Source organism: Culicoides brevitarsis, chromosome 2 (genome assembly GCF_036172545.1).
Source record: "Culicoides brevitarsis isolate CSIRO-B50_1 chromosome 2, AGI_CSIRO_Cbre_v1, whole genome shotgun sequence".
Lineage (NCBI taxonomy): Eukaryota > Metazoa > Arthropoda > Insecta > Diptera > Ceratopogonidae > Culicoides > Culicoides brevitarsis.
The window spans coordinates 23887679-23914809 of record NC_087086.1 but is presented as its reverse complement, the minus strand read 5'-3'; the positions used below and the strand labels follow the sequence as shown (position 1 = coordinate 23914809).

Here is a 27131-nt window from a genome sequence, read left to right as displayed (position 1 = left end):
TATTATGAAATTAAATATATTACATAAAAAAAATAAGTTTACGTTTCTTGTAATAAATAAAAATATCAATAAATAATGAAAAATTGTTTTATTTGTTTTTCTTGGAAGAAAAAAAATGTTTAATTAATATGTTAATGTTATTATTTTATTTATCATGTTTCTCAATGAGTAAATTATACACTTTGAAGGTAATGCTATATTTCTTTATTTTTTTTACAATAATGTCTTTTATTAATTTTCCGTTCAAGAGTTTTAAAATTTTTATTTTCAGTGGACTAGATTTTAGTTTTATCATTATTATTGTGAATAAGTTTTGTAGTAAAAGTTGGAAGGCGATTGAAACTTATTTTTACGTTAGGTATTTTTGAGTGTGAAAGTTTTTTTTTAACATTTTGTTTTTTTTTTACTCTGATACAAATTCAATCGCACTTTATTTTAAAGCATTTCCCAACTTATTAACGTTTTTTCATTCATTTTAAGTTTCATTCATAAACTTAGTTTATAATTATTATTGTGTTTATTATTACATAATAATTTATTCATTCTACTACAAAATATTTGAACTACAAACACTACGTTTTAAATTTTCTACAAAACTCCTTTTTTATTGAAATCATTGGTGTCCTAATTATTCTAAATTCTACGTTTCAACATTTATTTTTATTAACAAATTTTATGTATTTTAATAATAAATTACATGTGATTTTATTTTTTATGTATGATTTTAATATAAAATTCATTATTGTTAGTTTTATTTATGAATATTTATTTGCTGTATTACTTTTTAGCTATCATTATACCGCGTATCCACTTAATTTTTTCTCTACTTTTTCTTGAATTTTTAAATTATTCTTACGATTTTTTTTGCTTTAAATTATGTTTTCACACTTTTTAGTAGTATTATTTTTGCAATTTTGTGCTCCTCAATTTTTTTATTGATTTTTGAAACATTTTTTCAAAATTTACAATATTTCTCAACATTAAAAAAAATTGTTAAATATAACGTTTTTAACCAACTTTAAAATTTTAAATTAATTTTTGTCATTTTTCTATTTTTTTTTTCAATTATGGAAAGCCATTGATAATTGTAAAAATATATATTTTTAAAATTATAAAAAAAGAAATCAATTTAAAAGAGAAGCGCAAAAATTGAAAAACGTGTAAACAAAATGTTAAACAAAAAAACTAAGAGCAGAAAGATGGTAAGAAAAATTTAAAAAATAAAGAAAAAGTAGAAAAACACGGTATTTTTTAAATGTATTTTACTGAATTTCGCCAAAAACTAATGAAACTCTTTATATTATTTTTTGCATACTTTGACACTTGTATGTTTTCAGCAATATTGTTTATAAATATCAGTGTTAATTGTTAATGAAGGCTCATCTCATTATTTAATTTTGTGTCATCACAAGTTATTTTTTCTTCTCACTAGTCTTTTTTATTGTTTTCTATTTAAATTGCCTTCGCGATATGAGTTCAAAATCATCTGTTGTTTATACATTCTAATTTCTCTAACATACATCTTTTGCTATTTTTACATTTTATTATTTTTACACAAAACCTCTTGCGATTATTGGTGCTTTAATTATTTTTTATGTATGATTTAATGTATTTTCTTTTTCTTTATTTATTTTGTAAAAAAAACGAGTATAATAAATGAGACCAATTTTATATTTATAAAAAAAATGTTCAAAAAAGCTTGAGTTAAATTTACTAAGTAAAAGTTAATATCAAAAAAGGAGTTATTTTCTTATATTTAATATGCAATCTAAATAATTTACTACTCTTACAGGAAGATCAGATTATTTTCATAATTGTATATATATTTAAATAAACAGACACTTAAACAGTCACCTTTTCTACAAGTATAAATAAGTTTATTTGTTTATGTTTGTTCCAGTTTAGTTTGAATTTTTCATCCAACATATTGTTTATGGTCTTCTATTAAATGCGTTTTTTGCTTTTTTTCTGACAATAAATTTCTCAATGTTTATTTTTCCTCTCTTCTAGTTTTTAAAACTTTTTAATTTAGGCGATTACTTGAAATTTTCATTCGAATATTTTTTTTTCCATTATTTGTTCTTTACCTTTTTATTTCATCCTATTTTTAATAGCTAATATGTACTTACTCTCCAAAAATGTGTTTAATCATTATTTTTTTTAATTTTTCAAATAGTGGACGAATTTTAGATCATTCTTCTTCTTGTTTTTCACTGTTTTCGAAATGATGTCAACTGTCGGACAATTTCAATCTGTAAAACAACATTAAAAATTGTAAACTTTTTAATGTGAATGACGTTGATGAGTGAAAAACAAAAATAAAGTGGTGATGCGGAAAACACAAAAAATGCCAGGCGTCTCCATGTCGAATAAAAATAAAATAAATCAATAAATAAAACGACGCTCCTTAAAATAATTACGATTCAAAAATTTTACACAATGACAAAACAAAATCATAATGTACGGATAATAAGTGGCAGCGTCATCATGCAATCTCCAAGACAGATCGATTGTTTTGTCATTAAATTGCTTTTCCACACGGAAAATGTTTGCGACAAAAATCGTAAAAATTGATAAAACAATTTGGATAGCTTTGTATTTGTGCGTCATGGTGCATAAGAAGAAAAATTTTACGGCCCTTTTTCTGTGGAAGTCGATACAGACCAAAACCTATTCATGAAAACTCGTTAATTACATGCAGGTGTTTACTTGTTGCATTCTCATACCCAATGCCTTTTTATGGAAAATGAGTGAGTGTTTTCGGAATGTTGTTTTAATGAGAAACAAATGAGATTCTAATTGTATGAAATGGGCAAGCATGAAAAATATTCTTAAATACGCTAGAAAAAAATGTATGAAGAATAACTTCAACAATTCCACAACTTAAGGTCGCTCCAAAATTAATTTTGATTTTTTTTCGTGATAATGTAAAACATTCATTTAGACAAAAAAATGAAAAATTTCATGAAAAATATTTTTTTTTGACCTTTTTCAAATTATTCAAAGTAATTTTTTGAACAATTTTTAATTTTAATATTTTTCTAAAAAAAAAATGTTTATTTTTAGCCGAACTATCAAAAAAAAAACAAAAATATTTTTAAAAAATGATCAAAAATAGTTTTTAAAATTCTTTTCGTCCCATGAATCTAAAAAAAATTAAAGTACAAAAAATTCATAATGAAATTGGAGCGGCCCTAACAACACGAAAAAAGAAAAAAAATGATTAATGGATAGAGAAATGAGTTCATAGAATGAAAAAAAAACAAAATGTAACAAACACTACTGCTATCAATATCCATTGTTTGTCGCCTTCATGCATGAATAGTTCCCACAAAATCGCATATAAAGTTAATTATTTTCACTGCTGAACTTCATTTATTTTTAAACATTATTTTGATCTAATTAATTGTATTTTTCTTATGGATTAATTAAATAATTTTAATACGTTTTAATTGAAGTCTTACATCATCTAACATTCCTGCTCTAAATTTTATTTCATTTTATTTTTTTTGCTTAAAAATACACAAACAATAACGAATAAAAACTGAAAAATTAAACACAATTTCAACAATTTTTTTTATGATAAAAGGAAAAATGTAAAATAATAATTTAGAAAAAATAAACCAATTTTCGATTTAAAAAAACAAAATTATATTTTATTTTATTAAGCCTAATGGAGACTTTTATCAAAATTTTAAATTATAATTTTTTTATGAGGTGTAACAAAAAATATTAAAGCCTGAAATTTTCTTTTTTTTTTGTAAAAATTTTGTACGAATTTAAGAAATTTTTAAAACAAATGAAAAAAATCAATATTTGAGTGATTCATTCGTGATCTAATGAGATATTTATGGGTTTTAATTGTTTGAGTAATAAAAGCATGATGATTTGATGAGTAAAACGGATGCTTTATGGTGGTGATCAATGTCAAAGGAGGTGCAGGTGTGAATTTTACCTGATTATAGTTCTTTTTTTTTGTTTCTCGTGTAGATCTTAGTGATACTGTTAGTGTTGCTCTTGAACGACGACGAGATCGTCGCTCGTGTCTAACTAATGCTTCAGCCAGGGATGTTGCAGACACTCGGCAGCGGTGGCCCGCTTAGCTGGATCGTATTCGAGCATAGGACGTAAAAATGCGGCAAATTCTTCGGCCTCTTTCATGGGCCACTCGTATTTTTCCGTCAACACTTCGACAAGTCCCCACGGCTTGAGTCCCGTGATAAAAAGCAGCTCGCCTTTCCGATTGAAAACATAGCTTGACAAGCGTCCGCCCAGTGCGATATGTTTCGGAATTGGGCCGAGCAACTCGATAATATGCGCAATGTGGTCATCGTCACGCGAATAATTCTCGCCGGAATGCGGTTCGAATAGATAATCTCCGGTTGCGAGCTCGAATGCCATGCATGCGGTGCTCCATATGTCGGCGGAACAATCATAGCCGGCGCCAATGATGACCTCCAAGGAACGATATTGTCGCGTCTGAATGTCCTCCGTGAAATGCTTGTCTAGCCAACAGGCATTACCTAAATCGGCAATTTTTACCTCTACATCACATATTTCGAATGCTGGATCCTTGGCGGTCACATCGCGTTTTGTCATGTCGTCGCAAATGTTTGAGTTTTCGGCACTCTCGAAGGACTTCATTGCGGTGGTGGTGAGTGTTTCGTCTCCGCTATCGGATTCGCGACGTCGCGATCGTGACATTACTGGACTCGTTACAGTTTCGGGCATTGTTTCGCCATCCGTCACAGGTTTCTTGTCGTTTTCTTCAGGTACGGCACGATTCGTCGCTTCTGCATTGGCATTTTCTTCTCCTTGTCCTTCTTCTTTAATCGTCACTAGTGGTTGTTGTTCTTCTTTCGTCACCACAACTTCCGTTTCTTCTTTGTCTTTTTCCGGCTCATTATTGGCAGCTTCTTCGTCGTCGTCGTCATCCGAAGCTTCAGTCGCTTCGTTTTTAGGTGACAACGTTTCGCTGCCATTCACTTTAGGAGTCGAAGGGGTAGCCTCGCTATCTTCGACCAACTCACTGACAGCCGCCTCTGTTTTCTCATGATTCTCGTCAGATAAGGAAATGTCACCGTTTTCAAGTGGAACACCTAGAAACAGAAAAAAGTAGATAAATTAGTAAACAAATCACGTAAATTAAGCTGTTTCAAATTTATATTAAACTTTTTGTTCCACAATTTTTTTTTTTTTTTGATTGGAGAATGGTAGGTTTTGAAATACGATTTCTTATTTTACTTAATTTCGACAAAAAATCGAAATTTTTGTTAATTTTAAGGGTTCATTGAAAATTTTGAAAAATCTCAAATCAAAAAAAAAAAAAGAAAAAAAAATGTTGGGAGATTTTCAATAAATTCATAAAATCCAAAAAAAAATAATATAAAAAATTATTTAAAAATCATTTTAAAATTCTTTTCTTAGAACAAATGAACTTTGACCATTTTACTTTTGACGAATAAAAATTTGGTTGCGGAAAAAATCTAATTTCCAAACGGAGCAAGGTACAAAAAGTTCAAAAATAAGTTTCATAAACTCACCATTCTCTTTTGGTACTCCCTGATCATCACCATGTGCATTAACCTCTTCTCCCAGCTGTTCCATTCGCTGCTTGATCAACTCATTCTGCCGTTTCGCCTTCTTCTTCAACTTTTTCTTCTGACTCTTACTCAGCTTCCCGGTGATCGGTTGCTCCTGAAACTCGAGCGGTGCTGTCGAAATGAAAGAATACGGCAATTTGAAGCCCATTGCGTGTAACTGCGTTGCCTGGCACGCCAACTTTTTCACGTACGAGTCATCGACGCAAATGAGAACGTTTTCCGGCTTGATATCCGTGTGGATAATCTTGCATTTTGTGTGCAAGTAATCCAGACCTTCGAGTACTTGGCGGGTAATTGTCTTGACATTTTGCAACGGGATACCGCGATAATTCGACTTGAGAATCAGTTTAAGTAGATTATGGCCTAACACTTCGAAAACCATGCAAATGTGGGTGCCATTGACGCCGGTTATCTTGAAGTCGTTCAAAAGTTGTACGGTCTTGTTGCGTTTCGGATCGTTTGGATCGCTTTCGCGCACGGACCGCAGTATCTTGATTTCGTCACGAGCCGTTTCCGTAAAGTGCGGTGCCGACTTGACGATTTTCAGGGCAACGTAACGCTTGTCCTCAAAGTCCCAACAGAGCCAGACGGTGCTAAAGTGTCCCCAGCCGAGTTTTCGCGTAACGTGATACCGATTGAGGAACAAATCGCCAATTTTCACCGGATGATAGCCACCCTTGCAGTAATCTTCGCGACTTTCCTGCTCTTCGTCCTCACTCGAGTCCACCATCACATTGTTATCGTCGCCTCCGTCGACGCGATTAAAACTACTGTTCATCAAACCCGAATCCGAGTCGTCACCTAAAATTAAAAAATTAATAAATATTTTTGTTTGAAACACCACAACGTGAGACATGCCTGGAGCATAACCGCTCGGACTGAGACCACCATCATTTGTATCCTCATTCGAGTCCATTGACGAGTCCATTTGTTTATTTATCGAGTTTTTCGCGTTATTCTTCTTCTTGGACTGCTGCTGTTGCTGCTGATTCGTCGTGTTTACGCCACTGCTCGTATTTTCCACATTTTGTTGGTTCTGTTGTTGTTGCTGTTGAATGACTGCAGCAGCTTTTCCCTTTTTCTTGCCCTTGCGTTTCTTCTTCTGTGTCGTCAAAATGTGCCGATTTACCGAAGCTTGGTCACCTTTGTTCATTTCCCTCGTCAATTTTTGCTCAAACTACCAATTTTCTTTGTCCCTTATTCGTCTTCTTCGTTTACTCTTTTGCAGAAAAAACGCTTCCCTCGTATTTAATGCTTGAGATTTTCCCAAAAGTTTACTGAACAGCACAGAATACACAACAATATACTAATCAATGCACTGCAAATGAGTCAAAAAAGATGCAAATTAAAAGCCACTGACTGAAAAGTGTTTTTTTCGTAAAATTTTCAATGGCCAACTTGCAAGAGACGCATTTTAGCAAGTGAAAAGACGCGATATTTTTCTCGCTAAATGCCACTCGAGTCACACTTACCTCACTCAATTAGACCATTTGATCGAATTTTCCTAATTAAAAGCCCAATTAATCAATTTTTTGAGTTCAGCTTTTGAAATCCATTACCCAAATACTCACAAAATTACCCAAATATCGTAATACCAAGTACTTTTGACCGTTATCGGCGACATTTGTTCAAATACTAAATACTTTTGACATTTATTGGCGATATTCTGAATTGAGGGCTCAATGCTGTCGGAAGTGCTGTTTCTTATTCTTCCGGAAGTCCTTCTTGTTTTGCCGGAAATCCTGTCTCTTTATCCGGATGTCTTATTTGTGCTGCCGGATGTGATTTTTTTGCATCTGTGTCCCCGGATAAAAAGGAGACACATGGTCGTTTAGTCGAACAGCTGACTAGAGATTCCAAGTTTTATCGAAGCTCGAGCTCGAGTTGAACAATTTAAACAACAAGAGACAAGAGATTTTTAAATTTTTGGTAAAATAAATCGCAAATATTTATCCAGTGGGAAATTGAGACTTTTATTAGACCCTCAGGTTCGAAAATAAGGCCCGCCAAAATTTTTGTAATAATTTTCACAATTTTTGTTGTTTTTTTAAGGAATAAAAATGTGGTCTGACAGTCGAAAAACCTTTTGAAAGTTTTAATTTTTAACCCTTATTTCCTAAAAATTCATACAAATTTATTTTATTTCTGTTAATTTCTTTTTATTTTTAATAAAAATTTTTTTTTTCAATTCTTGAAGTACGAAAAAATGCAAGTTTTTTTAATTTATAAATCAAAATTGTCAGTTTTTTAGGTTGCAATAATTTTTGTGACCCTTTCATTCTCCAAAATTAAGTTTTTTCATTAAAATTTTCTCAAAAAAAAAATTTACCGAGCTTCAAGCCTAAATTTCGAGCTTTGAGAAATTCAGGCTTTTGCCATCTCCAAGCTGAGCAATCAAAATAGTGAAATTTAATTTTAGAGAGCCAGTATCATCTTATTTTAGCTGTTTTTCGTCAACTTTTCTTAAATTTTTAATTGTGGAATGGCATCAATGTCACCGTCCGAGGTAAGTTTTTCCACATTTTCATCTAAAATCTCTATGTGACTTGTTGAGACATCGGAAAAAAATAAATGATTGATTCGAAAAAAAAAATATTAATAATTTTCCTACGTAAAAAACCATACTTTCGTGAATATTTAGTGTAATCGCTGTAAATAAAAGGGGATTCCCATAGGAGAAGAGGAAAAGAGAGAAAAATCAACAAAAATTGGCAACTTTTCCAAAAGTGCATATAAAATGGAGCAAACGACAAGTTCAAATATTTGTCATGGCCAAGACATTTCAAGGTTCTGTAGAAAGTTTTTTTTTTCGTTGTAGGAGTGAGTAATTTAAAATGCAAGGTGAACATTGTGAAAGGCTCTAACGGGCATTTTTGTTACTTGAAACAGTAACTGACGAGTGAAAGTCCTCGAATCGCTCAAGTCTGACGATCGTCTTCACGCCAACTGTGAAATATAGTAAAAAAAAAAGTTTATTTATAATTTCCAATTAAAATTCAATCCACGTGACTTCAGGTTTTCCTCTTTTCTTAATAAAGCCCTTTTTATTTTTTTTATTTCAAAACCACAAACCAATACATATTAGGCATCACTCATAATCTTATTATAATTATCATTCATTGTCTATATGCAAGATTCGTACACGACAAACGAGTCGATCAAATTAAAACGTCCAATAATAAAATTATTGATCATCATTTGGATGTGAGATGCATGAAAAATACTAACTAGATAGACATTTGAGATGTGCAATTGAGGCAAAAAAAAAATCAGTAAATAGTACCAAGGTCAATATATTGTCTTATCTCTGAACTAGCTGCATTTGTGCGCTTATAAATTATCTTTAGATTTGTTGTTCGTGTCTGTTGTTTACACTCGCTTGGATGTCGTGTTTTTATGGCAATTTTTATTTTGGGGGCAATTAAAAGTGTCATTCCCCGCTCATTCATGTTTTTGTCACTTTATGAAGCGATCTAATGAGTTTCGCACAAGGTTTGACTGAATAGAGTCATCATTCATCGGGTGTCGTCGTTCTTTGGAGTGTTTCTTTCAATTTTTGATAGAATTTTTGTGTTTTTTCGAAGCTAAAAAACATAAAAACATAAACTTAAAAATCAATTTATGAAAAAAAAAATTTTTTTAAAAAAAATAATTTTTTTTCTTCAAAAATTGTCTAAAAATCAAAATTTGATTCACTCATGACTTAAACTTAAAAATAATGTAAGTCAAATAAAAAACTTTATTTACAAAAAAAATCCAAAAGTGATTTTAAAAATTTAATTCGGAAAATTAAGAAGTTGCAATAATTTTTTTTTAATTTAATATTAAACAAAAAGTCTTCTTCCGTCAAAAAGATCCGATAACGAAGACAAATTTTTGTATAGAATGTCCTTACTGCTTAACTACTACGGAAAACATTACAGCTTCATAAAAGTCTACCTACAATCCAAAACTTTCTCAATCACTTCCTTGATTGCAACTGCAACAAATACGAACAAAAAAAAACTTCCAAGCACGCCTTCAACATTTACGAAAGAACAGTTTCAGTAGCAGAACGTTGAATTTTTATGTGCTATGTGTCTATAAACATCCAAACCACCACCATACTCGTCGCAGTCACGGACGGTCTCCTATGAGAAAGAACATTTCATTCATTTTTCAATATAATAATAACAACATTATTCCTCTTCATACACGACGCACGACGTTGTCTCGCTGTATTCCAACTGTCTTCTTTATAATAATATTTTTTTTTGTTTTTCGCTCATGCATTCACGTACCGAGCACTTCTCTCCTATACTTTATTAAATATTACTATTGAACATATATTTTAGTCTGAATTCTAGTCTCGTGCTGAAATGATACAAAATTTAGAGCGCGGAACGCGTGCGAGCCAGACAGTCGGTATTTTATTTTTATCGGAAAAATAAATAAAAGAGAAAATTTTTAACGGCAAATAGTAGTGGCAAACGTGTCCTGTCTCGAAAAGAAAAATCTCGCAGAAAAAACCGAGTGAACAAAAAAAAAACATTTTTTATGAGGTTGTTAATGAGATACTTCAGTTTAAATTACAATTGTACAGTTTTTTTTGTGTGGAATTTGTTTATATATATTTTTTGGTATTTGTTCAATAAAATTTATCGATTTCGCTCGTTTTTTCGTATAAAAATAGCGTAAATTTGATTTTATTTTAATTAAATCGTGTAGCGGTGTTTTATTTAACATAAAAGGCTATTAGTATAATTTTTTTTAATCACGAGAGAATTTTTACAAGAATTTGGAATGTGTCATCAATAAATATTCAAAAAGAAGAAGAAGAGGTGAAAGACAACATGCAACGACATGATCAAGTTTGTGACGCATTGTCAACCGTTATGCGGAATTTAAGGCGATTAAAAATGTTATTTCACAGTTGCTCATAAGGTTTCTAAGCAAAACCAGTTTTTAAGGATTATTTTTTTTTTTTTCTTAAAAGTGCAATGTAACAACTAATTAGAGGGTTTCTGGAAAATACACAGAAAGTCCCGGGAAATTTTCAAAAAAATTTATAAGATCATGAAAAATATGAATTTTATTTTAAAAAATGTGGAACTTTTGAACATTTTTCAAAAATCATCAAAAAACTCTGAAATTTGATTTTTGAGTTATGAAAATTTGCTATGCTAAAAACGACTTATTTTTCAAGCCCTAATTAAAGTCCATTATCCCCTTAACACTCTCAATCAATTTGATAAGCACGATGACTTGATGACAAGCGAGAAAATAAAAATTTACTTGTCACTCATGTCATTGCTGCATATTGCTGCAAAAACCAGCTCAAACACATAAAAATAAATGTTAATTCAAACAAGATAAACCGTTCTCTTGAGCACAGCAAAAAAATGTCTCGCAGGTAAAGAGAAATGTTCTTGTCGCGTTGTCACATCACGCCTCGCCTCCACTCGACACGATGAAAAAGTGTCTCATTCATTCACCGAGTTCGCTTTGTTTTTACAGCAAATAAACTCACGTCAGAGATGCACGTCAAGGAGATGAAAGTTTCGTTATTTTATTGCAATGCAAACAAAGAAACTTCTCTCTCACAAAAATTTGACCTAGATGAAAATGGTCCTTTGTGACAAGCAATTTGTGACGCGAACAAAGAAATTTCTTTCGAAGGTCAATTTTTGTGTCATTCAAATGCCAGACGATCGAAGATAGTACATTTTTAATTCATTCAGGGTTTTTTTTATTCTATTAACATTTTAAATTGGAGTTGATTCAATTAAATTTCACATCAAAGAACGTTGTAAGACAAATATTTACATACGTTACGTTTAATTTGTTGTAAGTACAGTTGTAAAGTGATTGTTGTCAACACAACATTAGCATTTCAGTATTTTTGTTATTCAATTCTAATGCAACAATTGAGAAATATTTAAGTCATTCACAGAGTGAAATGAAGTGGGGTTTTGACTATTTATTATTAAATAGTTGTTAATAAGAGAGTCTTGCAATCCTTATGTACTTACTTACTCTGCACGATATTCTCTGGTTCATGCGTTTATTTATTTAAACAAACTATCGGTTTTCATTCAAACAATTATTGAACCCGATAGCGAAGAGAAAAAAAATTAAATTTACCATTTCGTCCCACAAGAGTGCTTTTTGAATTCGAGTCTAAAAAAATATAAACTTAGAAATAAAATAAGAAAATTTTAAGCCATGAAATCAAATTAATTATTAAAAAAAAAAATCGGTGAAAATCGGTGGAAAAAACTATTAGGTAACTTTAAATTATTCTAAAATTTAATTAAGAAATTTCAAGTTTGCTAAAATTGATTTTTTTATCTCTTACGAAAATATTTTTTATTAAATTTCTTTATTTTTTGTTAGAATAAAATATGGACCTAGACAAATTGATTTTTTTTTTATTTTTAAACAAAAATTTTAAAAAAATATCTATTTTTTCCCCTAAATTTTCAAGAATTTTAAATTTTTTAATTAAATTTAGTCAAAAACTACTTTTAAAAATTTATTATTTTTTTTTTTTTTGCTGAAATATAAAAAAAAATTCTCAAATAGTTTCTAAAATTGTTTTCTTATATTTTTGTTATTATTGCCAAATCAAAAATTATTATTTATTGAACTTGAGTTTCCATAAACGCCTTTTTATTGAATTAAAAAAATTATAAAAACACAGACAGACATTAAATCAGTCGCAAAAACGTTTTCTACAAGAAAAACAAATTAAAAAGAATTAAAACTATACTATAAATTTTACGTCGATTAATGAATGAAACGAACATTTTAAACACAAATTAACAAGCAATTATAAATCGTCATCGTCCGGGATGTATAAAAATAGGTTTCCAAGTCAACGATCTCCGGGTGTGTTATGTCTTTTTTTACTTCTTTATTTCTCAAGAAGAAAAAAAAATGCAACATTGCAACATAATGCTAAGTAATGGCAGAGTAAATATAATGATTATTTCATCAAGAACTTGTAAATTAATTAGAGAAAAAGAAGAAGAATGAAAATAGACAAACAACAGGTGGCCGCTCACTGTTTGCTAAATGTAACGATAATTAACCTTCTTTTGATGTCAATCATGCCAAGGAACAAGCGGCGGCGCAATTGAAGTGAAAAAATTTTATTATTTTTTCCATGAAATTTTAATCCCGTTAATTATTTGCTTTAATCCAACTGAATGATAAAGAAGAATTTTCCACTCAGACGATTACCTAAACTCATTCCAGTGCGATGATTCAACTTATCTCAGAAGAAATTTATTAACAAGTAGCTGTCTCTGTAATATTTAGGTAATGCGAAAATATTTGATCTCTGTGTAAAATGGAAAAGGAGAGATAAGACGATAAGAACAATGACCGATTAAAAAATTAAATCCGTCGTCATCGTTGCCAAGAACAGAGTTTCGACCCTTTTTCCGTGAAACGTACCGCACCTGTTCACAAACCGCAAACTAACGAATAAACATTATGACATTCATGACAACCTTCTTAGAACATTCAGATGAAATTGAAATGATTGCCAAAAAAAAATTAGCTTGTCGTCATCATCTTTCGTTTCGTTTCGCCTCACGGACTGTGAATTGAATCACAGTTGCTGTCACACTTCTTGCGTTGTAATGTTATAAAATTATTATTTTTTTTTTTTTTATGAAATCTAATTCTCGCTAACCTCACGCGAAATTAACTGCACAGTAAAAAGTTTTTGTCTTGCGTAAAATAACCAAAAATTATGATTCTAAAGACAGGAAAAAATCTAAAAACCACGAGACGCGTGAAAAATCAAAATATTTGGCTTTTCTAAAACAATTTTACGTATGTGGGTATATATTTTAAGGCAAAAAATGATCTACTTGAAACGAAAAACCATTCTTCTTAAAAGACAATTTTCAAAAAATTCAAACCTTTTTCTTCAAAAATCCCAAAATTGACCAGAAATCGAAAGTTGAGTGAAATTTTTTCAATTAAAAAATTGTTAAGATTGTTTGTTGTCACGAGTATATCATTCTTCACAATAAAATATTTTACTGCAAATCTGCCGTTCTTTTAGATAAGCCAAAAAATGTGATATTTTACGCCTCGCGGTAGAATTTTTGATTGTTCTGTATTTCACGACTCGATAAAATTATTTTAATGAACCCGAAATATCCTTACAGCTCTAATTAATGACAGATGGTGGGTCATTGGCAATGCAAAAAACCCATCCACCATCTGACCAGCAATAAACCATATGATTTTAATCGAATTCGTACGTCAAGTTCACACGAGTGAACACAAAAAAAATGCAGAAAGAAAGCAAAAAAGACGATGGAAGAGCACAAAATAATCGCTAATTCCGACTCGTATCTGAATTGTCTTGCATTAGTGCATATTGAAAAGCAAATAAACGTACGCGAGTGCGAATAAAGACAGTAAGTCTGCTATTTGTTCAGGTTCATGGCAGGTTCAATCATGGTTTATTGCCTCTTTTTGCTCGATTCTTTCGATTTTTTTTTTTTTTGTCTTATTTGAAACATATGACTGTTCTTGTCTTTTGTAGTGTGCATCTTTGAGATAAATTTGCATCGCTATGGAACAAAGACACACACACACAGCTTGTACGGACAAAAGGGAAAGGAACGATAATTTGTGACATAAAAACGCTGTTTGGATGATTCATGAGACGTGTAATTTGTCAAAGTTGCTTTAAATTAATTTGTGTGCAAATATATTCACGAGTGTCGCGTAAATCGTTCAATTTGACTTACTTTTGATACTAACGGTATTAAAAGGATTGCCCTCAAAACGGTGTAGAATTAAGATTTAAAATTTATAGCGTTTGTGATGTCATTCCTCGAAATAGCCTTATACCTAATATTGATAGTTTTTTTTTGTAAATAAATAAATCGAGGATGATAAGATAAGTAAGCCTGGCAGAAATATGTAAATTCACATTTTTTTCATTTTTTTTTTTTTTTTTTTTTTGCAAATGTTGGCTTCTATCGCTTCTAATTAATGAACTTTACCATATTTTCTTAATTTTTGATAAAATTTTTATCAAAGTAATTATTTTTTTACTTTTTTTCCTTAAAACTGATTTAATTAAACTAGTGAAAGAAAAAAATTAGAAATTTAAATAAATAATTATTCAACCCGAAAAGGATATTTTTAAACCAAAAGTGCATTTTTTGCTTATTTTCCTAATTTTTGGTTGCAAAAAATGTTTTTTGAACGCATATTTTTTGCCAAGCTTAATAACAACAAATACCAGAAATATAAACAAACCCATTCAACGGAGGTCTACAAAAATATCTAATCAAAAAGTGATAAAATTCGCCATATCTCCTTAGATAAACACCGCAATTCCATATAACTAACAAACCGATTCAAGTAACTCACTCAGTTGAGAAGCGTGAGGAACTAACAAACCTTTTCGTGATTCATCATCTTCTATTATTTTTCTGAGTTATCTCGTGTTTTGACGACAATAAACGCATTGATAAGACACTGAGTCACCTTGGAGCGATAAAAACTGCATCAAAAAAATAAATTAAAATGTTGAACAAATTCCGAAATAGTTGCAAAAGTAGTAGTAATAAGTCGAAAGAAATGCCAAAGACAAGCAAAAAAGAGATAATTGATCAAAGTGCGACACTTATGGCCATTCAAAATAATGGCGGTAGCAAGAAAATCAGTGGTGCGACACAAGATCAAAGAATACTAAATTTGGATTATGGACGATGGGAGGCAAGTATTTCGCAAGACGCGATGATTGTAAATTGTTTGAGTAACACGATTTATTTTTGTATTTTTTTTTTTTGTTTGATAAGTCATAAAGCAATGAATGATAAGGAAAGTTGTTTTGGTGCACGTTGATCGATAATTTTTTACACGGAGCAATTTTCTAAATTTTAATTTTTAGCTTTAGAACGATTTTTAAAATGTTATACATACTTACACGGACTTGACATTGACCTATTATATAATATTAGCACTCTTTATTATATGCAAATTAAAGTTCCGAGCGATGTATAATTTTACGTCTGTTGTAAATGTAATTAAAATTGTAGTAATTAAGACCTCTTCAAACGAAATTCAAAAATATTGAAAACATTTTTTTCAAATAAACGATTTTTTAAAATTTTTTCATCAAAATCAATGTTAACAAAATTGAAATTAATAACAAAATTTAGGTTTTTTTTAAATTTTAATAAATAACTAATTTTCATTTTTTATTATTCGAACTATTTTTATGATATAGACAAGTGAAATTCGATATATAACAACTAAAAATTTTTTGAACAACTTTTTTCAAGAAGTATTTCATTAAAAATTACGGAACATTATGAATTCTCATTGGTTTCTCATAAGAATCATTGTAGAACAACAATCAATGTTGCAATACTCGGTATGACTCATTCTTCCCCTTTTTTATTTTCTTTTAACGACTTTTTTCTTATTCATATTTCTAAATACTTAAGAATTGTCAATCTCAAAGAGGGTCATAAATAAAAGGTTCCAACTATTTTTACGTACTTTTTATTACATCAGTCGGTCTCGTGAACATCGTGCGTTGTAAAATTTGTTCCATTAAACGATAAAACATGTCCAATCTGCGCAATTTAATTTTTTTCATGCTCGATATTTTTTTCTTTCTTTATTTAAGAAACGAGCTTGTGTTCATGACAAACTATTTAAATTATTATTTTTATCATCTCCTAGTTAATTTATTCAGAATTAAGCATTTTAATGATTTTTTTAAAATAATAGTTATGTATGTGAAGTGTTAAAAAGTGTATTGCAATTTTTGAACCGGTCTAATTTTTTTAGAAGGGAATTTTTCAAGTTTTTATTTAATTTAATTTAACAAAAAAATCAAATTTCGATAATTTTAGTAACACTAACATGGAATCCCCGTTTTAAAAGTATTGTTACGTCTCTCTTAGCTAATAAATTAAATGTCGCGTGAGTTTTTTCTTCCATGTCTTACTATTTTATAGTCTACTCGTGCGAATTTTATAAATATTTACAAGAATAAATGGGATAGTTGAAAGACGGAATAGTAGAAAAAAATAGAAAAAGTGAATAACCGAATTAAATAAACACATTTTCTTAGCTCTTCGTGAAAATCCGAAAAGTGTCTAACGAAAAAAAAATTTCTTCCACATTCCAAGTCTGTGTCTCATCAAATGAAACTTTGCTTTATTGTTAAAAATTTGCGCGTATTTCGCAAATTATTTCTATTTTTATGATAAAATTCGGATGGACATTTATATTCACTTAATTTACAGATTCTGTTAATAATTTTTCTAAACGATAAAAAATTGCGACACATAAATTTAAATATACGAGATCATAAAAGTCACATAGAGATAAATTTGTTAAATTTCCCCGACACATTTACTACTCGACCCTATCTTGCGAAAAGTTATTAATTTTTTTATTTAAAATTAACCACAAATTTTTCATAATTTTATTTTCATCTAATTAACAGAAACGCCTACAGAAAGAACTCATGTCGTTAATAAAAGAGCCACCGCCTGGCGTGACTGTGGATGCGGATAGTGTTAGTCAGAATTTATCACAATGGGTAGTCAATATAGATGGTGTCGAGGGAACACTTTACGAGGGCGAACACTTTCAATTATCTTTTAAATTTAACAATCGGTATCCGTTTGACTCGCCAGAGGTTACGTTCATCGGCCAGAATATCCCAATCCATCCACATGTCTACAGTAATGGTCATATTTGTCTTTCTATTTTGACGGATGATTGGTAAGTTTTCTCATTTTTTTTTATCAAAAGAATGAATTTTAATGCATTTTTTGTAATGATAGGTCTCCGGCATTATCGGTTCAATCTGTTTGTCTGAGTATTTCGTCGATGTTAAGCAGTTGCAGAGAGAAGAAGCGACCGCCTGATAACACAATTTACGTAAAGACGTGCAAGAAAAACCCGAAAGAGACTAAATGGTGGTATCATGGTAAGATTTTTCTTCAAAATAAATTAAGAAAGTTTCAAATGAGACTCAATAGTTTTGTCCAAAATTTTAAAATGACAATTTTTTCAAAAAAAAAAAAAAAAAAAAATGGAAAAAATTAAATTCTATTCCAAAACTGCCTTTTTTGCTTTTTTAGTTAAAATTAATGATTTTTCAGTTGACAAAAAATTTTTCAAATTTAAAGATACATAAAAAAAATGAGCAAAGTAATTTTTTCTCAAATTTCTAAATGTGTAGTAACAACTACAAACTATTTTAATTCGCCAAAAAACTATTGAATTTAATTTGCAACAATCTAAAACAAAAAAAATATTAATTTCATTTTTCTTTTATTTTCAGACGATTCCGTGTAGTTACGCACTAAAAAAATCGCCTAAATTCTGCCACAGCTTCCTCCTTCCTCAATAAAAAAAAAACCCAAACACTTATCAAGCAACTAACAGCTACAAAGGAAAATATCACTAATCGATAAATCAATAAAATATCGAGCTAAATACTAGTAAAAGAACGCAATATTATTCAAAAAAAAAAAAATACACTAAATGAAAAAAAACTATTAAAATAATAGGCTAAATATGTGATAATAATTATTACAAACAAAAAGAGATTTCCAGAGTTTCAAAGCTAGACTATTTAATATTATATCGAATAGAGAGATTCTCTTTAAATTTTGTTTATTTTTTTCTTCAATCAAAATCTTTAACGGCTCAATTAATTTTTATATTTTAACGATAGACGTACTTAAATTCGCCCAATGTTCAGATGCGACACCAAAAGCAAATCCAGTTTAAACATTCCACGAAACTTACGTTTTTAATTAGTGAAGAAAAAAAAATGTGAAACTTTGCTGAATTTTTGTGTAAATATTTTATTAGATATTTGAATTAAAAAAAAATAAAATAAATAAATTAAAAAATAAAATTTGTGTTTTTTTTTTTTGATTAAGCGACATATTTTTATTTTTTGTTGTCATAAAATTCTGATGCATTTTCTTTAAGCTAAATATTAAATTAATAGGTGATATTTTTAATCGACAAAATTTTTTTTTTTTCTTTAAAATTAAATGAAAATTTAAGCTTTCCTTAGATAAACAAGAAGTTATCATCGCAGAAACATTCTCCTCCAACACATCTTCCCGGTCGTCCATTATCGTGTTTTTTGCATGTAGCAGTACAAGCAGCTGGATCACATGTTTCGGTAAGAGGCTTCATCGCTGGCTTTTGGAGTCCCGGGTAGAAAAAAGCCGTTTCTGCTTCCGAGGATTCTTGCGAAGTTTCGTCAGAAGTATCAGTGGGGATGTCTTCAATGATCAAGTTAATGCGGGAGCAAGAGACAACACCCAATGTCACGATGAGAAGAATTAATATAGACTTCATGGTGTGATTTCTTTGAGTAGGTACAAAAAGAATTGAACAAAAGTCCTTTGCTACTAAGTCTTTTATAGCGTTTGATAAAGTTGTTTTAAATACTTATCTTGGTTTGCATTTCCTTTTTCATCATTTTTTTTCTGTATTCTTCTGTATGAGGAATACAGAAAATTATGGGTTTTGAAATACTAATTTTTTTATGACATATTTTAAATATTTCCTCATTTATCACTTAATTTAGTTTATTTTTATTGAAAACAACAAAACTTTATGAAAACAACGTTTTAAAAATAATTTGAACAAAAAATTTATTTTTTTTAAATTTTTTAGAAAATGATGACAAAAAAATATTTTCAGACAAAATTCATGAGAAATTAAGATTTTTTTATTTTTCCAATTTAAAATAAATAATTTGTATTAAAATTAATATTTTTTTAAAATAAATTTTCTTCACAAAATTCATTTTTAATTTTTTTCAATTTGAGAAAACATTCGAAAATCTAATTAAATCTAAATTATAAAAAATGATTTAATATCAAAGTTTGAAATTTCATTTTATAAAAATTGGTCAAAATATAAAAATAACCATTTCAAAAATTTTACGCCAAACAGAAGTTTTTTTTAAATACCCTTGAAAATGATTGGGCATTTTGCAAAAAGTTCACGTGTCTGATATCACAAGGAAGCTTGATAGCAAAAGGAAATGACTTATACGAGCTCAATGACATGACGAATCATGTCCAGATTGAAAAAAAAGATAATTTTTCAATGAAACAACATTTTATTGAAATTTTTTTGACAATCACTCAAAAATGGGTAGTCACAACTGGGTTTGCTAAGTCTAAAATATAAAAACTACAATATAAAAAAGCTACGTTCATCTAAATAAATCCTTAAAGTTAACAAAATAAAGATTTCATGCACTCTTGGCTGCCGCAAGTTTATCCAATTTGACGTAGATTTCTTGAATTTTGGCATTTTTCGTCAATTTCACGTACATCTTTTGTCGAACGCACGGGAAAGAGATCCAAGTAGGTATTTCCTTTTCAATCAAACGCAAATGCTCCTCGATTTCTTTGTTGTTGAGGCTTTCGCGGAAACTATTTTGTACTTTCTTGAGGACGTCTTCCATAACAAGCACATTTTTGCCCTCGGTAACGAAGGTGCTGTGAACTACGCGTGCCAATTCATGCAGGCGACTATATTTGGTTGCTTCAATTTCTTGCGAGGGTCTGCGTGTCATTTGATCGAGCGCTTTTGCAGCTTGTTTTTGACGAATTTTCTCCAAAAGAGAATTGGGAACGCCTTTTAGGAGAGTTTCTGTTGTTTTATTAACGGGCTCGGTCTTTTTGGGTTCAGGATCTTCGGGTAAAGGTGTCGCCAAAACTTCCTCTTCACGTGCCTTCTTTTGCTGCAGCCGTTCGAGAGCCTTCTCCATGGGAGTTCCGCAATTGAAGAGATTTCTTGCTGTCGAAAGGACATCTTTTGCCGACGTCATGCGATCCTCGTGCGGCGGTTGTGGCAATTCCGCACGTTTAACCTCGGGACATGCTTCTAGATCGAATTCCGGATGCCAGCGTGTCAATTTCTTCCGATCAACGCGCATCGGGGGATCCAAAGTTGCTAAGAATTTCTCGTGTTCGTCTTTTACCAACTCCAACAGAATATTTTGCATTATTTCTTGTCGCTTGACGAGCACTTCGGCATTCATGGCACTCAATTCGGCATTTTTCACCAAATTGTCACTCTTTGGTGCATCCTTCTTCTGCTCACCGACGCCATTAGGTACAATAACCAATTGGTAAGTGTCGTGTTTGGTTTCCGAACCGAAATTCCGCGTCTTTTCAATGTGAAATTTGTATGCTTCCGGATAAAGTTGCTTTATTTGTGCCAAATGCGTTTCGTGGAAGTTTTTACGAATGGTTCGTTGAACGGCGGGCTTCAATTTCTTAAAGGTAATTTTCTCGTTGCGGTTGTGGAGCATCGCGCAAATCGAATCAACTGTCTTGAACATGTCCAAGATGTAACGATATTTGTAGGGAAGTTGCAAAGTGGGACGTGCAGCTTCGACCAAGTGTTGGAACCGATTATATGCGGCAACTCGAGGAGGGCTTCGAAGCGGATTCTTGCTGGGACTGAATAAACGACGAGTTGGTGTCTTGCATTCGCCCTTGGTTGGTGTCATCAGAGCATTTTTCTGTGGTGTAGTGTGTTGCATTTTGATGGGCGACGTGAATTCCTTGCGAGGACTAAAAAAATAGAACAAATTTAGTGATTTAAAGTAAAATTATATAAAAATCTAAATTTACCTTATGACCTCCACCTCGAATTTCTCAAATTTCTTCAGGGATTTGGGTTGGTTGGCAATTTCCTTGGTAATTTCAATCGTCTTTTTGGGAGACGCAATCGCCTTGCGTTCACTTTCCATCCGGTCAAGACGATCCAAGCCTTGCTGAAGATTATTCAAACGTGTCTTCAACTCGGTCAAGCGATCGCTCTTCCCTAATTTCGCCTTAATTTTATTCAAAGGCATATCCTTTACCGTTTGTTTCTTCGCTGTGCTGGGACGCGGCTCCGACGGGACTTTTTGTTTCACTGGCGTCTGCATTCCACGCTCCACATTCAAGTCATTCAAATCTTTTGTCCCGAATGCTCCTGTTTCTTCTTGTGGTGCTTCCTTAATGGGACTTTGCATCTTCTTTGGCGACAACATTCCTTTAATGACGAAATCCACCAATTTTGTCTGTTGCATCCCAGCTTCACAGTTTTCCGCAGTGAGACATTTTTTCGCTCGCGTTGTGGATTTTGGGGTTTTTGTTCCATTTGCTCGTGTTTTCCTGGCTTTGGGTGTCACGGATTCCGTTTGTTCCTCGAAATTTGTATCAAAAGTCAGTTTTTGCGTCGCTCGAGACGAACGAGTTACTCGAGGACTGCTGGCTGTTGTTTGGTCAAGCACCAAAACTTTTGCCTTGCTTGTGCGCGAATCTTCGACCGCGCCACGTTTTCTGGTCGCGAAATACGAAGAGATGGCCTGTTGTGACATTTTGCTGCCTTTTTCTGCTATTAAACTACAATTTTACGAGTGCTACAATAAAAAATAAACTTCCGTTTTAAATGGCGGATGGCAGGTAAATAATCCAAAGCCCACTTTGCAATTCAAACATTTTTTGGCGCCTTTTTTTCAAAATGTCTACTGGGACAAATTCCGATGCACAAACCTGAATTATCGATTGCAAATTGTGTTATCAATTTCAGTCGTCTCGTATTTTTAAAATTCCGACCGTTTACCCATTCCGTTCCGATTGTACTTTTCCACCCTATTAAACCGTGTCTGTGAGAAATCAATTGAGGGTCCTGTGATCCTTTAAGACATGTAAGATTTACAATGCCAATTGCAAGCAAACTTTACAATGACTTCAAAAAATCAAGGACTTAATTAATGATCAAGTTTTTGCACGAATAACGTTTTATTTTCGATATAAAATACTTTAAGTTTTGCAATATTCCAAATTTATTCAACAAATCTATTGCCTTTATCAAATTTGATCATAATGCTTTCTAATTATGCGATTTATCTCTGCCCGCTAACCATTGTGCGAATAAAAATATTAATTTAGAATTTAAAAAAAATCTATTTATTCCATCAGTAAAGATTCTAATCGAGTTTATTACTATACAACAACATAATGATTTCTGCCAGCAATTCAAGAGGAATGCTCTTTTCCTGCAGCTCTCAACGAATTTTATCGTCAGCGCAGGGTCGTTCAACTTGACCAGCAGAGGTAGCAGCTGGAGATCGGATTCAAAAAAAAAAAATACGACAGGAAAACCAGCAAACGTTATACGTAAAAGAGCCGATATCGACGCAAGCGAAAGAGTTTCTAGATCACTCCGCCAATTTTTATATTCAAGCTTATGGCGAGTTGCGGCAACGGCAAAAAATTTATGACGTAAATATGTACTTACTCAAGATAAGGCCGTAATAAAAGTAGGTACAACATAAAAGTCAAAGAATAGATAACCGAAGAAAAACTCAATGGTCATAAGCTCCTAAAAACATTGAAAGATATCAGTCTAGTGACAAGTCTATTGTCATTTATTTTAACGTATAGTACAAATAACAAGGGAGAGTATTTAATTAAATTGAGAGCAAAATCTAAACGTAAAGGAGCTTAATTTTTCAAAAATGTAAAAAAATTGAAAGAAAATGTATGTATATTGTATACAAAATAAACAAAAAATGATTCGTATTTCAACTGAGAAAATTTGAACATTTTCAACTGATTTCTCAATTGAGATTTCACAGCTGAGTTCTCAGTGAGAAATCAGGTGAGATCTAATCTGCAATCTCACTAAGACAGATTACAGGGAGGAACTTTTCCTATAAAGTCGTATTTTGAGAAGAGTTCATATTCAATTACTGATGTTAAATTAATAAATATTCGTATACCCTTTGTATACCAGGTGTATGAGTTCAACGAAAAAAATTACACATAATATGCACTAAATCATCATAATCGTGGCTTTTAATATAACAAAAAATGAATGGACTTTGAAAATATAGTGATTGAGACTTTTGGCTAAAGCTTAAATTTAAGAAAAAATGTTAGAAAAAAAATGAGTTAAAAAAAATGGTGGATTAAGTTAATCAATTCGACTTAAGTCAAACTGAAGCTGAAGTTGTAAGTCAAATAGTTTTGACTTAATAAGTTTTTCAGCTCTGACAATAAATATTTTTTCAGTCCATAAATAAAAAATAATATTGTTCCAAGGCTTGACGTCGTCACACTTCCACACATCATACGAGACCCAAAACACAAACCAAATACAGTCCAAAAGACTACCTATTATTAACTACGGATATTTCAAATTTTTCTTGGAAAATTATCTTAAAGATTTTCGATTTTTGCGAAGCAATTTGCTAAGCACCAAAATCAAATACCGATTCTTTAACGAAATCGGTAAAAATTAAAATATTTTAATTAAATTTCGCCACAAATATTCACTAAATTTTGTTTGCATTGGAAACAGGAACTTTGTTTTGATTGTGAATTTCGATGCAAATTAGAACGTAAAAGACGTAAAACGCACTTAATTTGTGAAAAAACTCGCGAAAAAAGGCAGCGAGTTACCGTAACAGTTACGGAAGCAGCGCAACAGTGATTTCAGGTGAGTTTTGGGCACTTTTCCGTTTGCGTAAACAAAAATTTCGATTTTTTTTTTGCAGATAATGTCGCTGGCATTAAAAGTTCAGAAATTCATCCACTATGGGAACGAGTTCCCATTCTATGTGGATGGTGCTGTGCGACTCACGATCCCGGATAACCTGTTGAAAGCTGACGAAGCCAAAGTTCTGACACGTAGCGAGTGTGTCCAGGTGTTGGATGTCATCAAAAAAGCTGTGGTACGTGTCAAGAGTCTCGCTCGGATCGACGAAACTTTGGTGCTGGTGGTTTTCATCTTGCGTCACTTGGCAGATCCCGACTTGCGATCTCTGGTCTACGAGGCATTGTGCGAAATCCTCACAAATTTCAATGACTTGACACTCTTTTTGATGTACAGAAGTCGATTGGGTGTGCCATCACCACCACCATCAACTACGACAACCACGACAAATGACGACGCAGGTGCCAATGGTGAAAACACTCCATCCAAAACGCATTTTAGCAGCGGCTTGAAGAGTTTCCTGCAAAAGTGGTACGACAAGCAAACGTTGGAGCAACTTACGGAAATGATTGGCGAGCATCGCAAGTTGAACGGATGGCGACATCGTGATATTGTGTCGCTGGCGCACATCAAGTTCGCGGATGCGGCAAAGAAAAAAGTCATTGACGTGGCGTTCCAGCGTGGTAGCAAGTTCGTGGCTGATTCCACGGGCAACGAGGACGAAACTGTGCAGAAGCTAGTGGATATTTGTCGTGTTCGCATGAGCGAAGACCCGACCGAAGTGTCTGAACTGGTTTCCAAGCATAAACTCCGTTTCGAACACCTGCCATCTGCCTTATACAAGACGCCAGAAATCTGGGAAAAGTGTCTGCCGGTGCTATCATACAGTGCTCTCCTCAATTGCTTGCACATCCTGCAAGACTTGAATCTCCTGACGCCGCAGCAAGGACTCGCCAAGAAGGTCGGTTTCGCCATCGGTAATCCCAAGACGCTGAAAGAGGCAAAACTGCATCCGTTCAAGCTGTACACGGAGCTGCAGCTGTACGAGAACAATGAACGCTACACGGAAAACGTTCACGAACAACATCGCGCAAAGAAAGTTGCCAAACTCAAAATTACGCCAAATAAGGAAATTGTCAAAAAGTTACGTACCGCTTTCGAGCAAAGTTTCGACCACTATCCGGCAACCGGAGCTCGTCTCATCATCACGCTCGACAATCGCCATGCCATGTACACCAAAAAAGTGCTCAGCAAAAATGTCAGCAAGCACATTTCCTGCTTCGAAGCATCTCTCATCATTGCCTTAACGTACTTGAAGCGGGAACGCGACGTCAAAATTCTCACGTACACGGACGACGAAGGAACGGATGGCGGTATTGAGGTGCTGCCACTGCAAAAATCAATGTCCTTCGAGGATGCCCTGCAATTCTGCAAGACGCGTCAACGTGACAAAACGCTCAGCAGCCTCGAACTACCATGGAATTTTGCCAAAACGAAGGGCATGAAGGCCGACGTATTTATGACAATTACAGATTCGATAATTCGTAATGCGCCTCTCGCAAAGCCACCAACGCAGGCTATCAGTGCGTACAAGAAGGCCGTCAACATGTCGAATGTTCGTCATGTTTTGATTGGACTCGCGAATCCAAAGCGCACGTTCGAGACTCTCGGACCCGAGGAAGGACGCATTTTGGAAGTGGCTGGTTTCACATCAAATACCGCTAAAGTTGTCGATGAGTTCATCAAGGGAACTCTTTAAAGTACTATTTTCTTTTTCTACTGAAACCGTATTGTGAGAGAGATCTCTCTAAAGATCTTTTCGTAAATTGCTTTGTATTAACTAGTTTTGAACTACTTTTGCTTTTCTTATCGTTACTATTGATAAACTAAGAATATTACTTATTATTAACCTTAAGTACTCGATGAATAAATTCGAAAAAGTTGATTTCTAAATTCTAATATTTTTACGTGTCATAATTTACCTCAAAACAAAATCTAATTAAAAATAAGCACACACAATACACGAAATTACCATAAAATTTAAAAAGAACGAAATTCAAAAAAAAAAAAATAATTGTTAAAAAAAATAATACATATTAAGCCGCTCCAAATTTATTTCGAACATATTGTCCCGAAAGAAAAAAAAATCTGTATTTTTCATAGAAAATTTTTTAACTGTTTTTAAGTTATATTAATTGGTTGTTAATTAGTCTATGAACATTTCAAGTTAAAAATAAAAAAAAATTAAACAACTTTAATTTATTTCAAATTTCTTTAATTTTTTTGAAAAAATATAAAAAGATCAAAAAACTCATTAAGATTAAAATTCTCATTTACGATAAGGCAAGGGACAAAAATTCTTTAAAAAAATTGAAGAAGCTTAAATATGTATCTAAAATAATCGAAATCTCATTACAGACGAAAAACGAAATAAAAGAAATTCTAAAATTACGCTTAAAACTAAAAAAAAATAGACACTCGATTAAAAAATATGTAATAAAAATTAGTCAAAAAAAAACTATATTGAAACTCTAAAATATTTCCACAAAAATTTAATTACTGGTTTGATTAAACACAAATACTGGAAATATAAAAAAATTGTTATTTAACAAGTTGAATTTTCTATCTGTTATTTTTTGTACATGAATTTAAAAAAAATATTTCGCTATGTGAAAAAAAATGTTTTAAACTATAATCCAAATGATTTGATGATCAGGAAATCTTTTTTATATTAATAATTTAAACAATAAATATTGATTCAATTTTTGATAAATATTAGGAAAATTTTGTTTTATTAAAAAAAAAGCACCAACCGTTTCCATCTTAATCATCGACAGACGTCTGTCTCTTATGTTTCAATTACAAGTTTCACCTCTTCGAAAGTCCAACCATCTAACATAAATTATGTCAAGCCAGGCACTTCGCATAGGTGTCTACCACCGTGCATCGATTTTATAACAGCGAAGAGAAGACAAAGTGAAAAAATATCTCAGTGAAAGCGCTTTC

The 27131-nt window shown here is 31.9% G+C and overlaps 4 protein-coding genes across 6 annotated transcripts; 2 read left to right on the top strand and 2 right to left on the bottom strand.

The window, feature by feature from the left end:
* Nucleotides 1-1942: 1942 nt before the first annotated feature.
* Nucleotides 1943-7179, bottom strand: LOC134831711 (SRSF protein kinase 3). 2 transcript variants are annotated; one of them, XR_010162014.1, is made up of 5 exons: nt 7076-7179; nt 6462-6921; nt 5544-6404; nt 3956-5099; nt 1943-2252 (listed from the first exon to the last, which is right to left on the bottom strand). XR_010162014.1 is itself a non-coding variant. In XM_063845517.1 (4 exons), the coding sequence occupies exons 2-4, from the start codon at nt 6754-6756 to the stop codon at nt 4051-4053; spliced, it is 2205 nt and encodes a 734-aa protein (XP_063701587.1). In that variant the 5' UTR covers nt 6757-6921; nt 7076-7179; the 3' UTR covers nt 3694-4050. The 2 variants fall into 2 exon arrangements, 1 of the variants encoding a protein (XP_063701587.1); XM_063845517.1 differs by lacking the exon at nt 1943-2252 and having other exon boundaries at nt 3694-5099.
* An 812-nt stretch (nt 7180-7991) lies between these two features.
* On the top strand, nt 7992-18128 carry LOC134829611 (ubiquitin-conjugating enzyme E2 W). Of its 2 annotated transcripts, XM_063842784.1 has the most exons (5): nt 9955-10144; nt 14942-15338; nt 17086-17366; nt 17429-17574; nt 17932-18128. In XM_063842784.1, the coding sequence occupies exons 2-5, from the start codon at nt 15147-15149 to the stop codon at nt 17943-17945; spliced, it is 633 nt and encodes a 210-aa protein (XP_063698854.1). In that variant the 5' UTR covers nt 9955-10144; nt 14942-15146; the 3' UTR covers nt 17946-18128. The 2 variants fall into 2 exon arrangements, with proteins under 2 accessions (XP_063698855.1, XP_063698854.1); XM_063842785.1 differs by lacking the exons at nt 9955-10144; nt 14942-15338 and adding an exon at nt 7992-8109.
* A 1604-nt stretch (nt 18129-19732) lies between these two features.
* LOC134829643 (DNA replication factor Cdt1) lies at nt 19733-22088 on the bottom strand. Its single transcript, XM_063842834.1, has 2 exons — nt 21269-22088; nt 19733-21208 (listed from the first exon to the last, which is right to left on the bottom strand). Exons 1-2 carry the CDS (start codon nt 22000-22002, stop codon nt 19876-19878), a joined length of 2067 nt encoding a protein of 688 aa, XP_063698904.1. The 5' UTR covers nt 22003-22088; the 3' UTR covers nt 19733-19875.
* A 1696-nt stretch (nt 22089-23784) lies between these two features.
* LOC134831800 (RNA-binding protein RO60-like) lies at nt 23785-26818 on the top strand. Its single transcript, XM_063845619.1, has 3 exons — nt 23785-23920; nt 23991-24128; nt 24187-26818. Exon 3 carries the CDS (start codon nt 24190-24192, stop codon nt 25882-25884), a length of 1695 nt encoding a protein of 564 aa, XP_063701689.1. The 5' UTR covers nt 23785-23920; nt 23991-24128; nt 24187-24189; the 3' UTR covers nt 25885-26818.
* Nucleotides 26819-27131: the final 313 nt, after the last annotated feature.